Source organism: Castor canadensis, chromosome 17 (genome assembly GCF_047511655.1).
Source record: "Castor canadensis chromosome 17, mCasCan1.hap1v2, whole genome shotgun sequence".
Classification (NCBI taxonomy): domain Eukaryota; kingdom Metazoa; phylum Chordata; class Mammalia; order Rodentia; family Castoridae; genus Castor; species Castor canadensis.
The window spans coordinates 57,277,134-57,293,824 of record NC_133402.1 but is presented as its reverse complement, the minus strand read 5'-3'; the positions used below and the strand labels follow the sequence as shown (position 1 = coordinate 57,293,824).

Sequence of the window (16,691 nt, the reverse complement as noted above, 5' to 3'; positions counted from 1 at the left end):
CTTTTTGCTTGGGGTTGACCTTGAACTGCTATCCTCCTGATCTTCACTTCCAGAGTAGCTACAATTATAGGCATGAGCCACCAGCACCTGGCTTGTACTATACTTTTTATAATTACTTTAAGGGTATCACGAATGAAAAGGTTTTTGGAAAACAGTATGCCATTTATGCTGGCAACAGTCTCATATGTACTGTATTTATCATGTCTCTTGACTCCATCAAGGCCCAAGATGGCACTGAACTGTGATCCTCTTGATATCTTTCAAGTATCTGGTATTACAGGTGTGAACCACTGTACCCAGCTCGATAGTGAATTTCTTCTTTTTTTCTTTTTTTTTTTTGATGGTACTGGGGTTTGAACTCAAGGCTTCTCACTTGCTAGGCAGACACTGTACCACTTGAGGCACTCCACCACCCCTTTTTTTTGTAAAGGGTATTTTTGAGATAGGGTCTCGAGGACTATTTGCTCAAGATGGCTTTGAACCTCAATCCTCCTGATCTCCGCTTCCTGAGTAGCTAGAATTACAGGTATGAACAACAACTGCCTGGGTACTGATAGTGAATTTTTAAGTAATCAAATTAGAAAATATTTTTCATAGGAAAATACCTAGTGTTGGTAAGGATTTTAAGAAATATGCTCATTACTTTGTTAATAAAGTAATAAAAATATCACTTTTCTTTTTAAAAAAATTCTTATCCCCTTTAACTTAGAATTTCTTTTTTCTGGGAATCTGTTCTATGAAAAAAATAGTATATGTCTCAGCTATTCAGCTATAATTATTAAAGGATATTTAGGAATATTCCATGAAAAATTTGGAGTGTATGGCAATTAAGACTTAGTGCAGTACTGGGGATGGTGGTAAATGTCTATAGTCCCTGCTATTCTGGAGGCTGAGGCAGGAGGATGGCTTGAGTCAAACAGTTGAGATTATTATCCTGTACAACACAGTGAGACCCCTATCTCAACAAAACCCAAAAATAAAAAACGATTCAGTCCAATGAAAATAATCTTAAAGTGCAAATAATATGTAAAAGTATATATGAAAAGAGTATATAATGTATATCATCTTTTAATACATTTTTTCTGGTTGTTAAAATTACTAGTATTAAAATTTATTTTCTTCTGCTCATACATGTTATCTAAGTTAACTATAACAGACCATAATTATTACATTTGAAATAGCAAAGTTATTTAAAATTGTAAGAAGCTGCTCTAAAATAGCTTATTTTTATTTATATTTCAATAATTTATAAGCAATGTATCCAACATTTAGGTAGCTTTTATGATTCGGTTATACTTGCTGACAGTATCAAGGACTCCATCTCTTGCCTCCCTTGGTACTGAGCACCAACTACATGCAGGACACTGTGTTACACAAGCAAGGGATAAAAAAGACAGGGACCTAGTGTTGTTGGCTTAAACAAGAGACACACTAGTGAAGAGAAAGAGATATGTAAACCCACAACTTCAAACGAGGTGTGTCTGAGAGCGAAGGAAAGGGAGAGATGGTTCCAACTGGCATAGTAAGGACGTGATCTTATTATACACTAGTAACCTACAGTCTGCTTTACTCTCCTTCTCTAATACACTGCCGTGCCATTTAAGATCCTGAGAGAAGTAAATTCAGAGGCTCTATTCCCACATTCTGTGTGAATGACTACTGATCCTGTTTCTCTTCCCAGGCCAGGCTCCATGTCACTTCCTCTTTGTTTCTACGGTAACAGCACTTCTCCTGATGTGCCATGGCCGTACATTCTGTTTCCTTTCCTAGAGTGAGTGCCCCAAGAGGGAAGAGACTGAGTCTAACTCATCTTAGTTCCTTAGGCTGAGTCAGTCTCACTAGGTGTGCATCATGATTTTTACAAGCTTTGCGCATGTATTAAACTGCACACTGGCAAAGAAAATTTAGAAGCCATACCTGGTGGGGTTCCGTTTGTCTTCCTCGGAGATCAAAAACCAAACAAAATCTGCATAGCTCATTCTTCCCTCTTTCTGTACTGTTTTTCCTCTGAACAAAACACATGGTTATAAAATTTCCTAAGCAATTAAGAAATAAAATAACATCCTTTTTATGCTGGGTACTTCCATAAAGTGCAGTCCTTCTGTGGCCTAGTCTGTTTCTAAAGGCCTACAGGGTAACATTAAAAGGCATTTGCAAATGTGAAGAAATCTGGTTTCTTATTGGAATGCAAATATTCAATGGGATCAAATATTGTTACTTGTGTTTGTATGTAGGACTAATACTTATATCAAATAATTACTGCCTGGTATTAAGCCATGTTGTGTAGGATATAATTTGACTCAGTAGCACTGCTAAATTATGCAGAAAGCCTTGCTAAAATAAGACTGCTATGGTATTACTTATAGTTCATTTTGAAACTCAGTTTTTAAACTTTTTCTTACCTTGTTACTGCCCCAGAGAATATCCTTTCAATAATTCTGTTTGATGAAGCTACATTGTAAACAAGAAGTTACAAAGTTAGTTAGAAATATACTCTCTACAGGCAATACTTACGGCAAATTTATTTTCATTTGCTACAAGCTAAACCATGACAATTGGTCATGATGAAAAAACCAGCAATTACAGGGTGGGGGGATTGAGGGGAAAGGGTCCAAACAATGTATACACAAGTGAATAAATGTAAAAACTATAAAAAAGAAAATACCAGAAATTAAATTCTTTCTTATGTATAATTTACACTTTTTAGAAGAATGAAATAGCTTTATAACTATGAATCAGCAACTTAAAATAAGCAAATGAATTTGCCTGACATTTGAGACATGTTTATATATGTCTAAATTAATCCTGAAAATCCTGAGAAGACAAATATATACAGAATTTGTATTGACCTTGTTATCCAATAAAAATGAGACAAATTGATGGGTGCCAGTGATACACACCTATAATCCTAGCTACTCAGGAGGTAGAGATGAGGAGGATCACAGTTTGAGGTTAGCCTGGGGAAACAGTTCCTAAGACCCTATCTCAGAAATACCCAACACAAAAACGGGCTGGTGGAGTGACAGAGTGCCTACCTAGCAAGTATGAGGCCCTAAGTTCAAACCTCAGTACTGCCAAAAAAAGGGATGAGGCAAATTTTCCTCTAAAACAAGACAAATTTTATCCTAGCATAAAATTCAAGGTGAGGAACTCATTGTGCAGCTCCTAAAACAAGGTAAAATGAAACAAAGTAAGAACAATGGAGAATGTTTCAAGCAGAAACATTTGGTATCTTTTAGAAAACATACCAAAACACACCATAAACATACTTTTCTTACATTCATATTTTGTAAGAGACTAGGCTATAACATAACATTTTTAGACGTTGCATCAGAAAGTTTTATTTAGAGAGAGAGACAATTGTATCTTAAGGTAGTATATGACTTTTTGATGACAGATCCTAGAAAACCCATACCAGTGTCCCTCATTGTAGATTCAAAATAGCCCAAGGCATTAGTTTTTTTAAAAAAGGGAAATGACTAAGGACCTCAAACTTGTTCTTTTAACAAGCACTCCAAGCAATAACATGCACACTGAAATTTCAGGACCAGCAAAGGAATTGGCATCTAATTCACCATGGAGTTAGGAAGACTCAACGTAAAGATAAATCAGTGTGTCAGGATAGCTACACCTGGCCACATGCCGACACTTAAAAAGTGTCTATACTTGTTGAGCATTGCTTTATGGGGTTAATAATTTGAACTAGATAGAAAAAAAGATTTACCTAGGAAAAGCAAGTATATTTAATTCCAAAATTGACCTCTTTTTAAAAACGCTTTTACAGCTTTGGAAGGTTTAACTCCTAACACTGAAGATCATGTTATTCCATATGTTGTCACAGTAGGTGGAATTTGGTGAGTGGACAGTTATGTAGAAGTTGGTGGGCCCTTGTTTTACTGAGGCTGAGGTGCCCATTTTTCTGGACTTCCTCCCGTTAACATAGGTCTTGAGTGGCTATGTAGTATATGGGTAGTCAGGCACTTGATGGCCATTATGGTTATGTAAGCTGGAAAGAGCACTTCACAGCTCCTAGGACTGTGCATTACCTCTAGAGGCTGGCTCAGAGACAGTCTGTTCATGGGGAACAAGAAAGTACATTGCTAATAATTAGGGTGACTGGTGCCCTCGTGAATATATTAGTCTTTACACTATCTTAGTGGCAGGAAAGTGATGAGTACTTGAAGGGAGGTAACCATACTAGTGTGTTTATTAAATAAGTACATTTGAGTATTTCTCCTTGATGTCTGAGAATCTGAGTTCTGTAACTATGCTTCCTCCCATCCTTTCTCCTTGCCTTCCTTCTTTGTGGTACTGGGGTTTGAACTCAGGGCCTTGTGTTTGCTAGGCAAGAGCTCTATCACTTAAACCATGCCTCCACACTCCCCTTTTCTTTTTTTTTTTTTTGAGGTGAGATCTTTCTATGTTGCCCAGACTAGCCTCAGACTACTGAGCTCCAACAATCCTCTGCCTCACCTTCCCAAGCAGCTGGGACTATAGGCACGTGCCACCATGTCTGGTTCAAGAATTCTGTTTCTTAGATATGCAAAGCTCTATGAAAGTTGACATCATATATAATCAGCTTTGTCATATGACACCATTAGTCATAAATAAACCAAATAAAAAAATCCAATGCATTTACTTAAGACAAACCCTGATTTAATAAATGCTGAGACTACATTGAAGGCTAGAACAGAAACAATCTTATGAGAGAGGAATAACTCATTATATTATTTTGGTGCTTAGTTAAGGATATTAAACCAGTAGACAATGGGTTCTAGGTTTACTATGGGCAAACTAAACCAAAAAGGATATCATGTAATAGGTAATTTTTTAAACAAAAGAAAGGACATATAACTCATCCTCACAGAAATATTTTTCTGTTATCAAATTCTAAGACTAAGTTTTTATGAGTCCTTGAAAACAAAATTTGGCAAGGTAGAAACATTATTTTCATTCTTGGCTTTTTATATAAATAATGTTAAGTGAGAAAATTAAAGGTGTATGCATATTCTCTTTCAAATAGCTTTACAAATGTGGATCTTAAAAATACACACTACAAAGACTTGCTGCTTCATCAAAACTAATACTGATTGCTTACTTACCTCCAAACCCCTTCTCTGAGCTCTAAATCAAATTTATTTTTGCTCATCCCCATTTAAAAACTCTTGGCCTATACAGAGACTTAATTAGATACAGAATTTAAGAAATGAAATTTCTTGTAATGACAGGGTAATTTACTTAATTCTTTAATATGGTTAAGTCTTAACATCTATAGAATCACTCACCCTGGTCATTGTATCGGGATAGATCGGCCTGGCTGATGTACAGGTCATGATCACTATCTAGTTCCCAGAATTTACAGTAAATAACATAGAAATGTTCATAGGAGAAGTAATCTGTGATTTGGTTTATATCTTCCTCTTCTTCCAAAAGGGCTAGAGTCTGAAATGGTATCAATAAAAGAATTAATTTTTAAATTATGAAAAACCAGGTTTGGCCATTGAAGAGACTAGTGAATTTTTGTTTTAAGTTGAATTTAAAAATTTGTTTTTGACATCAAGCCAGGAACTTTTTAATAGGCAACCTGTTACTACCTTTAATCAAGCGATTCATCTATAAGCACTTACTGAGTTCTATGATATACATAGCAAAAGGTTAGCTACTGTGGAGGATCTAAAAGCAAGGGAAGGGAGGCTGGAGGTGTGTCTCAAGCTATAGAGTACCTACCTAACAAGCAAGAAGCTGTGAGTTCAAATTCCAGTACCACCAAAACAACAACAAAGCAGAGGAAGGGAAAGACTATCACCAAGGGGACTGCAGCTTGTCATAGGTTCTGGCAAGCACAAAAAATTAGATGACAGCCTTAATTACATGGCCAGAAACTAATACTGCTCTTAAATATTCAAAGTTATGTGAGCAACATTAAGAAGAGTGGGCATCCACATATTGTGTAATTTTGCAATGAGATCAACTTTACCACAAAAAATACGGTGCTAACACATCAGATGGCCTGGCACAGAAGAAGCATGGTGGGTGGGGCTACATGGCCCTGAGCTGAATGTAAATCTGGTTCTTCCCTGACTCACTGAATATCCATTTAAAAAAACCACCAGAACCAATGATTTTTGAGTCCACTGTTCTATAGTCAGTCAAATTATCACATAAGTGAATAAATGAAGACATTTTCAGAAATGAGAGATTTAGAAAGATGAAAGAAACCTTAAGGAAATAAACAGAAATAAAGATATATGAGCTAAATCCCCCTACTAGAAGATTTGTTTTTTTGGTAGTTTTGTGTTTGAAATCAGGGCTTCATGCTTGTGAGGCAGGCATTTTACTGCTTGAGCCACAGTCCAGCATAAGATTTTTGATTGCATATAAAAACAAGCCCTTCTCTCCAAACAGATCTAGGTACATGTTGTATTTAAGAAATATTTCTGGGCTAGAGGTATATAGCACAAGCAGTAGAGCACTTGCTTAGCAAGTCCGAAGTCCCAAGTTTAAACCCTAGTACCACCCAAAAAAAAAAAATTAACATAAAGGAAAACATGCATCAATATTAATAGGGAGTAAGTGGAATTCAAGGTGAAAGATATAAGGGATAGAGAGAACTATATAATAAAATGTATCACTCTGATAAAAATTATTTTAAAAATATATACATTGGGAAACCAAATGTATGGTTTGGCAAACTGAAAACAACAACATAAGTTATTAATTTATGGTAAATCTGCTCAAGGAAAGATTACGCAGTCAGCAAAAATTATCATCTTTACAGAAACAAAGGAAAACCAAGAGGTGGTTTTCCTTTGTATCCTGCAAAATACAGGATACAAGACTGCACAACCCAATAACTATGTAAAAATCCTAAACTCTATGTGTATGAAACTAGAAGAACACAAACAAAAATGATATAATTGTACTAAAGTGGTAAAATAGTCTTTCTTCTGTTTGCTTACAACAATTCTTTAATAAGATGCCTTTTAATGTGCATGAAGCAGAATACTTTCAATAAAACCAGTCTTTAGAAGCAAGTAGCTATCATTTCACCCACCAGATTCTCATAAAATAAAGGAGATTAATTCCTTTTGCTGGTAAGTGTGAAAGTCAAAGTATGAATCAGACTTTTATGAGAGTGACACCCTACCTACAACGCTAACGAGGCACCTGAATCAGACTTTTAAAAGGGTAACTTGAATTAAAACTGCACATACCATTTGATCTAGAATTTTCCCTCTATAGAAATTCTTACTCATATACACTCAAGAGGATGTTTGCTATATCATTATAGTTGAGAAAATATGAAATGACCTGAACATTAACAGAGGAATATGCAATTACTTGCAGTACAACCACATAACTGATTATGCAGTGTTTAAAAGAATGAGATAGTTGTATATTAATGGAAATAAAAAGAACCCCAACACACTGTTAGGTGAAAAAAACAACACAATTCTAAGGATGAGCCATATATTTTTTTAAAAACCCCTCAAAATAGTATCCATACAAAACAAAACTGTATAATACAAGTATACATTTATGAATTTATGAGGAAATAAAACTATAGAAAGTATGGGCTTCCTCTGGGAAAGGGAATGAAAGGGCAGTGTGAAGAGTGAAACAGTGATGTCTGCTTATTCATTACTCTAGATGTGTTCACAGTCTTGGAGTGTTTTGTGAGTTTTTGTTCACATACTAAGATAAAGCCTAAGAAGAGGAGTAGAGAAGAAGAGATAGGGGAAACAGATCATGTCCTAGCAAGCAAACAGTGGAGTTCTACTTTCAGTTCAGGAACCTACTTCTGTGGGCATGTTTTTTTTTTTTAGTGCTATTGGATTTTGAAGTCAGGGCATAATGCTTGTGCCTGTGTGTGTTTGTTATGTTACTCAACTACATCTGAGTCTCAAGTTTTATCATTAGTAAAAATATTGATTATAATAATAATAATTCAAAAGCTATCAATGACAGATAATCTATTTCAGGAATGTGAGGGATTATCATCACTCTTGAGGTGTTATGAAATCACTACTACCTGCCCAGGCAGGCACCAGGTGTTCAATAAATACCAACAACAACTGTGATGATGACTGTTCACTTTAGAATAACAATGTTTGCGTATCGATCATGAACTGCTAATTTTACCATGATTTCATTACTTTATCTCAGATGAAAATAGGAAAAAATAAAGAGTAATAGGTTGTGTTATTAGCCTAAGGTTCATTTAGTATGAGTTCATTTAAAATAAAACATTTTTATTTCAAGTGTAAAAAAAAATTTTACTTTCTCTAGGTTTACAGAAGCTTAAACAATCAAGCATGAGGATTACTTCAGTAAAAGGCTCCCACTAGTGGTTAATAAGTCCTCTCATTTGATAAAGTAAGTAACTGAATGAAATCCATTATTTCTTAAAAGGAATTTTTAGTACTTTTATTCAGCAGCAGTTGGGTAGTCATTGCTGAATCAATCGAGTCCATATTCTTCCTTTTCTTTTGCAAGACTCTTCCCAATCTGGTCCCAGCACACCCTTCCATCCTCATCTCTGGTCCCAGGAGCCTTTGGCCACTTGAAACTGGCAATTCTTGAACATGACACGTTCATGCTTCTGGCTTTTGCTTATGCTGCAGCTTCTGTCTGAAATCCCTCTTTTACTAATATTTTTTTATTTTGGTAAACTTCTAATATCCTCTAAGGTCAAGATCATATGCTAGTCCTTCTGTGAGTCTACTGTACCTTTTATACATGCCTGTGGAAGGTACCAAGCTAGGTATGGCTGGCTGTGCACTTCTCTCTTGCTCCACAGTACATGCCCAGAGGTAGAGATCCCTTCCCTATCTTGGTGTCTCATTCTGGGTATCTGATAAATGCTTAATGACTGAAAGTAGTGACAGTGCTTTGCATAGAATAAGCACTCAATTATTTGTTAAATAAAATTATTTAAATTACTTTTTATATGTTTATATGAGAAGCATACTTGCAAAAAGTTGCTTTTTCTTATCTCTGTTGAAGTAATCTTTCCACTCCAAGATCTGTTGACTGTGTAGAATATTCTCTGAATAACCTGGTTCCAAAAGAAAACAAAACCAATTAAAAACATTACAGATCTCTATTACTTTACCAAAGGCCTTGTAATCAGTTTATCTGGAGTCAGTTTAAATGTTTGTTGACTTTTTGACGTTAAGCTTAATTCCTAGTGAAAAATAACACTGTATTTTAATCCTACACCTATGTATTTTGAATCTTCCTCTACAGTTTTAAACAGAAAAAGTTCTCTGCTCTCATCTTCATTCCAGCTGCCTACATATCACTTCCTTTGTTTACCTCTCATTATATAGGGGTGCCAATTCAAGTAGTCCTTAGTGGACTGGTTATTTTGGGAAGGTAAATGGGAGTGGAACTATCTGCTGAGTTGGTTTAATGATTAATTAGCCAGTCAGAAAAATGGCTGTCAAGGTGATATGATTCAAGAGAGCCTTATTTTGATGATTAAAGCATTATTCATTGGAAACTTGAAGACTCTTGGTTTTCTAGACTCTATGAAACTCATCTGGGATAAAAGTATACACCGACCTTTATTTAGGCATAAACACCTCTGTTATCAGCCCGTGTTTTAGTGAATTTGGCAGAAGTGAAACTCTGGAAAAGACCAGATAGGATGAGGAGGAGACAGGAAGCGAATGTGTCTAGACTGGAGATGTGTATGCTGCAGTATGGGGTGGGGGTGGAGTGGATATGAAGACAGAGGCTGTAATCCTGGAGGTACAAGGACACGATGTATTCTTAACAATTTTACCTGTGGTTATTCCTATGTACTTATTTTCCTTTGCCACTACTATTTTTTTCTTTAAAAGGAAGCAGTGATGACTAAAGCAATTCAGTCAGCTTTTTTGGTACTCTGGCTTTTCTTTGTTTATTTTGAGACAGGGTCTCCCCAGGTAGTCCAGGTGGCCTCAAACTTACGATCTTCCTGCCTCTTCCTCCTGAGTGCTGGGTACACCACCTCATTCAGCAACTTGGCTTTTATTTTGGTATGTAGAAATATAGAAATCCTGTAATCCCTGGTGGTTTCATCATTAAAGAGGTTAGATCAATCCCCTTTTCTTCCTTCCTTCTTTCCTTTTTTTTTTTTTTTTTTTTTTGTGGTACTGGGGTTTGAATTCAGGGCCTTGTACTTGCTAGGCAAGTGCTCTACCACTTGAGCCATGTCACCAGCCCTAGATCTCCTTTTCAAGTTGTTTTGATATAAGAACAACACAGAAGGAAAGACATTTGGACATCTTTCCAAAGAGTAGGGCCACCATTCTGCTTCTGGACTGTTCAACAGAATAATTTGCAATAAAATGGAAACTGGTATCAGAATTGAGGTCCAACTGCACCTGCTTATCACTTCCTGACCCACTCCTGCTATCTGGGCTTCCAAATGGAGCTCCAACACCACACTTTGTAGGATGCTTCAGGCCAGCGGCTGCCCCTCGGCTTCCTTCTGGCACTCCATGGCTACAGTCTAATCTTGGTATACCTGGCGGTCATCAACTCCAAACTCTACAGAGAAACCTGTCTTTTTGACTTTCCTTTCAGTGTCTGATCTGGTGCCTTGCATGTTTCAGGTAATCAATATCTGCTTGACAAAATAATGTCTTTGGGAAGCTGTGTAACAAAGGATTTTGTGTTATCTTTGTGATGGAGAAGCATGGGTTGGTTTCATAGCTATCTGAACAACTCTATTCTTAAGTTTTAAATAGCATATGTTTGTCAACTAACAAGAAAGGTCACTAATTAGTATTTTATGTAAATCCATATGATTTACAGATAGAAGGCAAATAAAATGTGCAAAAAACATAAAATAGGGAAGGATATTCAAAATGATTGTAGAAAATACTACCAATGTGGCAATATTTAATCCTGAGGAAAACACAAGGCTAGTATGGAAATGTGATCATGATCTCAATGGCTGACAACAGTATAGAAGCAGCAGCTACCTTGTTCTGTTTTGGACAGAACCACTGGACAGATGTGCCCTTATATTCAAATGCTTCAATTTAAGGAAGAGTTTCCTAAAATTACCCTATGAAGCAACAAAGTTTGTATGAAGGTAAGAGGTTTTTTTTTTTAACCACAAGTACTGAGGTTCAAGTTCACAGGATTCTTGTACTAGGTGGAAGCCAGTACAAGCTGGTTCTTCATTTCTCTACTGGCTACAACCCCTCAGACTCTGTGTCTTACTAAGAAAGAGCTTGGCAGCTCATGTAAAAAAGATGGAGGATTTTTGACACAGGAATTATATATAAGAAAATAAACATTAATGATCTTATTTATCATAATTCCACATCCCCCTTTCAAATTAAAGTCAATTTCAATTCACATACCAGATTTTTCTTGTTAAACATTAGATTTTTGTCCTCATTTTTTATTTTAAATATAAATTTTACTTAAAATCTGTTTCCTATCTAAAATCTCCAGTTATAAACACAAATATTTTGTTATTTAAGGAAGTAATGTGCTACATACACAACTATAAACTCGGTGTTCATTTTCATGTTTTTCTCTTCTTTTTTGTTCTTTTTGATAGAATTTTGCTAGGAATTTTCTGCTCTAGCTTCTCCTAACCTGATTATGTGACACTATAAGACAATGTAGGTTCCGTATTCCATTCTTCTGTTCAGTGGCTCCTCCACTTTCTGTCTGTGCACTTGCTGTTTCCACAGCACTGAGTCAGCGTTTTGGATTACTGAGGTAGGGCTACCATCTAGTGGTGAAAGCATAGACTGCTAGCTTTACATTAATTATGCTTTTTTTTTTCTTTTTTTTAAAAAACTTTGGGACTACCATTTTTAGATAAGCAAACATTAATCAGAGTTTAAAAATACTTAAAAATAAATAATAGAATAATCATTTACTACCTGTGAGAGGAATGAAACTGACACTCTTTCACTAAGTGATCTAGTCAACTTGATAGACAAGCTAAATCATAAGTCAGTCATCTTCCTTCTTTACATCTATTAAAACGGAAACTAAAATATAGGCCAGTAGTGATGGAAGTGTTTAGCAGCGATATCATAGTTTTTTTTTCTTTCAGTATTCGAATTTGAATTCAGGGCCTTGTACTTGTTAGGCAGGTGCTCTACCACTTAAGGCATGCCCCCCAATTCTTGTTGCTTTAGTTATTTTTCAGATAGGGTCTCACATATTTTGCCCAGGCCAGCCTGGACTGAGATCCTCCTACTTATGCCTCCCAGAGTAGCTGGGATTATAGACAGACATTGCAACACACACACACACACACCCTTTTTTTTTTTTTTTTTTTTTTTTTTTAAGATAGGGGTCTCAATAACTTTCTACCTGGGTTGGCCTTCAACTGTGATTTCTGCCTACTAAGTAAATGGGATTACAGGCACAAACTACCACACCAGGCTGTCATACCATTTTGGAAACTAGATTAAATGTAGACAAAGAAGTTACGAAGACTTTTTCAGTGTAGATGACAAATGCAGATGAACACATTGAAACACTAGAAGTCTGATTCTTCCTCTTGGTGAGGAGTGGTGAATAGATTACTGATCCATTCTTTGGTTAGCTTGACTCTGAAATATCTTCATGGTCTTCTGTAGAATTTGGACAAGTAAAAATGTACCTAATAAAAGTGATCTCTTTCTCTGTTGAGAGAAAAGCAAAAGGAATTAAGAAGCTCTCGATGGGGCCGGTGGTGTGGCTCAAGTGGTAAGAGTGACTGCTTAGCAAGCATAAGTTCAAACCCCAGTGCTGACAAAAAACAACAACAACAAAAAAAAAAAACTCTCTGTGATGAGCAGTGTCCACAGTTTGGTCATCTCAGGGACATCAGTTCCTTGTCCTCAATAATTATAATTCTGGCATTTCAGCCTAAAGTGATGAATTCAGGCCAATTAAGATACTGAACATGCTGGGCACCAGTGGCTCACGCCTGTAATCCTAGCTACTCAGGAGGCAGGGATTTGGAGTATAGCAGTTCAAAGCCGGCCTGGGAAAATAGTTCTTGAACCCCTATCTCAAAAAAAACCCTTCACAAAAAAATAGGGCTGGAAGACTGCCTCAGGTGAAGGCCCTGAGTTCAAGCCCCAGTACTGCGAAAAAAGACACTGCACACATCACTAAGACACCATCTGAGTAAGCCACAAAAATATCTTTACTGCCAGCATCAGTGCCATAAAGACATTTTTTAAACCTCACTGCATATTTACAAAACTCATGTGAGCACCATTCCCTCAGAAGTTGGCATATGTTGGTATGGATAAGCACAGCACTGTATTTACTGACAATCTCTATCTGCCAGGCAAAACTGCAAACTCAATTCATTTTTGCTCACTATTAGAGGCTTATTTCTCAATTTTGGGAAATGAACACTATGAATTGACTTTTAGTGCAATCTCTTATTTAGCTGGTACCCTGACTTTCCAGTCTAAAAGCTGCTAATAAAATAGTTACCCAAATAAACGAAAGATAATTAGAAAATAAAAGTTGTCTGGTTTTTCTTCCTCATATACATGCCATGTATGAGCTAATATTTGAGTGATATTCTGTGAGGTGGTTTCTTTCAACTGTAAAGTATACTAATATGGTACTCTAACATGCAAATGTAATTCAGGTTGAGTACCTTTATCCAAGTGATAATACTACAAGAGTTTCATATTTCAGAGTGTTCTGGATTTTGGAATATTTGCATAGACTTTATTGGTTGAGCATCCATAATCTGTAATGTTCCAAAATCCAGGTATTTTTTGAGTGTCAAAGCTCAGTTTAGGATTTTGGAACATTTTGGATTTCTGTACTAGAGATGTCAACCTGTATATTAATCATTCTACACTGTATGCCCCTGAGATTATATTACTTCATTAGGGTCATAAAATAAAATGATTTTGCTTTTCTGAGATATTTGTCATTAATTCTTAGGCTGATCTTCTTAGAAATAGTATGAGCTTATCTGATTTTTGCCATGGGAAAGGTAGAAAATCATGTTTTAGTCAAGTACTTTCATATCAATTTCACATTAGAAGACCATGTTTTGCATTTGTTCTAGAAAACTCATTGTATTTCTGAAATAATGCAAAAGTTTCAATGACTTCTTACTATTATTTGACTAAGAATTCTAATAGAAAAGGCATTGAGGAGAACAGATAACCAAGTCAAAACACTGTTTTCAAATATGCATTAGCAAAGAATATTTTTCCTGTCTGTGCTGGGATCCAAGCAGGGCCTTGCACACAGCAGGCAAGTGCTCTGCCACTGAGCTACATCTCCAGACCTTCATTGCTATGCTTTTTATTTGTGCTTTTCTCTTTTGGGTAATAGCATCAGACTATCACAGTAACAGCTATTCACTTATCTCAGTGCATACAGATTTACATTCTATATTCCCAAACGAGTCTTGTTCGCTATTTCAGTTATGATGCTGTTTTGAGTTGCTATATTATCATTATTTCATCAAAAGTATTTTATAATTTAATGCCAAATTCTGAGTAGTGGATTCACTTTTGTGGACTGGAGATAAAGCAGCATAATACTAAGAAAGTGTAAACTTTACAACATGCAAATGTTATGGAAAACTTGACAGCAGTGATAGTTAACTGCATCCTACTGATTACTGGTATGGTTCTTTTTGTTTGACAATTATTAAGATGATAGAATGTCTTGGAAAATGTGAACTATACATGAAAAAAATGTTTCATGTCCTTTCCTTTTTTTAAAAATTTTTTTGATCATAAGTAGAGTTTGAACTCAGGGCCTCTAGCCTGTTAGGCAGATGCTCTACCACTTGAGCCACTTTGCCAGCCCTGTCCTTTCCTTTTAAAATCACAAAACTTCCTGGGGACCACTTGGTGGATGACTACAGGTCATTATAGGTTCAGGTACTTCAACAAACAGCAAATTAAAAAGAATAACAATAATGATTTACTTTTCTGTTCATTAACATATTTTCTGAGAATGAATTCTAATAAGAAGTTCCTCTTTAGAGAGAATTTTCTGAATTTGTAGAAGGTTGGACTTTATTATTTCTGAGGTCTTTCCTGACTTTTTTTTTGAGACACGATTTTGCTATGTAGCCCAGGCTGGTCCCAAATTTTTCCTGTTTTAGCCTATGGAATAGCTGGCATTATAGGTGCATGCCTGCCTTTTCCAACTCTTTTTTATTTTTTTCCTGAACTGGGGTTTGAATTCAGGGCCTCAGGCTTGCTAGGCAGGCACTCTTACTGCTTGAGCCACTCTACCAGCCCCATTTTCCAAGTCTTTGTTTCTCAATTATGCTGTTAATGTGCCCTAAGTTTTACCTCAGAGCACATAATTTCCTTTGGGATTGCAGGCAGAGTTAATGTGTCTTTTATTCCAAGTGAGATGGGAAACTATGGAAGGTTTAAGAAGAGGAGTGAGACATGATTTGACTTAGATTTTGTTTTTTTATTGTTGTGCTGGGTGGAGGTACTCTGTGACATTTACAAAAGTTCTTACAATGTATCAAATATATCATACTTGAATTCACCCCCTCCATTGCTCTCCTTTATCACGTCCCCCCCCCCAATTCCTGGAATAGGTTCAACAGGTAGCATTTTTACATTTACAGACATGTGTAAACAGTATTTGCACCATATTCACCGGGTTACTCTTTGCTTTGCGGAGACTGGACTACAGTGAAATGAAGGTAGAAGCCAGAAGACCAATTAGAAATAATTCAGGTGAGAAACAAGAGAGATGGAGCCAGAGTGATTGTGGTGGAGATAAGTTAGTACGGTGTTGTGGTTAATGAGTAAAAATAACTTCAGAGCCAGTCTTAGATTGACAGTGACAACTTCAGGCTCAGATAAATTGTACAAATTTATGGCAAAAGAGAGCCAACGGAAAAGCAAAGAATGAAGTTCCTCTAAGAGAAAAAAGAAAAACAAAAACAAAACTGTATCAGTTTGCTGCATGCAAGAACTGTGCTCTCAAAATGACAATGGTGCTCCTCAGAAAAGCAGCCCTGTTTAGTTGAGCATCTCGAATGTGTCTGCTAGGGCTCATGTCTGGAATGTCCCCCAAAACAATCTGGAACTAGGGCAAAGTATGCACGAGATGGTTGTCCTGAGCACTGCAGGCCGGTGCGCCACACTCATGGCGGTGCCCTCCTGTGCCTGATCAAGAGCACCTCACAAAACTGTGTGTTGCAATCAAGTTACTCATGACTTGTTTTCTGTTTACACACAAACTACTTCTCATTATTTCTTATTCTAACTTTAATGTACTAAACACAAGCTGCTGGAAACTATTTTCAGTATTATTTTGAAATGCTAACAATCAACCGAGTATCAATATTTAAAAGAGAGCAAGAGTATATCTCTCTCGTAAGACCACAAAAGATCATACTGAATGAGTGTATTACTTTAATTTTATATACTAGAGACCTTTTTTTAAGCATCAGGCACATACAAAAAATGGATATAAATAAAAATTAATTTGATTTTATTCTACATCATTTTTCTGTTTAAAATAAACATTACAGCCCATATTACCTTTGTGTAAGTACCAGAAAACCCGGATACTAAATAGTGATAAAAAGCTGATTTAGGGAGTTCTATTAAGGCAGAATAGGACTCAGCCTACCGTGGTGATGTAGCGGGAGTGGAATTCTGGAGCATCTTTCAGGAACGTAAGGCCTGGATGTGTGTCCACTACATCCTAAAAACATA

At 36.3% G+C, this 16,691-nt stretch overlaps 1 protein-coding gene across 8 annotated transcripts in view; it reads right to left on the bottom strand.

Moving 5' to 3' along the window:
* The window catches only part of Ppp2r3a (protein phosphatase 2 regulatory subunit B''alpha), a 153,543-nt gene that overhangs the window by 42,533 nt on the left and 94,319 nt on the right, over positions 1 to 16,691 (bottom strand). For all 8 annotated transcript variants that reach the window (XM_074059910.1, XM_074059911.1, XM_074059904.1 and 5 more), the window contains 5 exons: positions 16,606 to 16,680; positions 8,972 to 9,058; positions 5,286 to 5,442; positions 2,403 to 2,451; positions 1,918 to 2,007 (listed from right to left, as the gene is read on the bottom strand). In XM_074059910.1, coding sequence (XP_073916011.1) covers positions 1,918 to 2,007; positions 2,403 to 2,451; positions 5,286 to 5,442; positions 8,972 to 9,058; positions 16,606 to 16,680 — 458 coding nt within the window. The remainder of the gene's footprint in view (positions 1 to 1,917; positions 2,008 to 2,402; positions 2,452 to 5,285; positions 5,443 to 8,971; positions 9,059 to 16,605; positions 16,681 to 16,691) is intronic.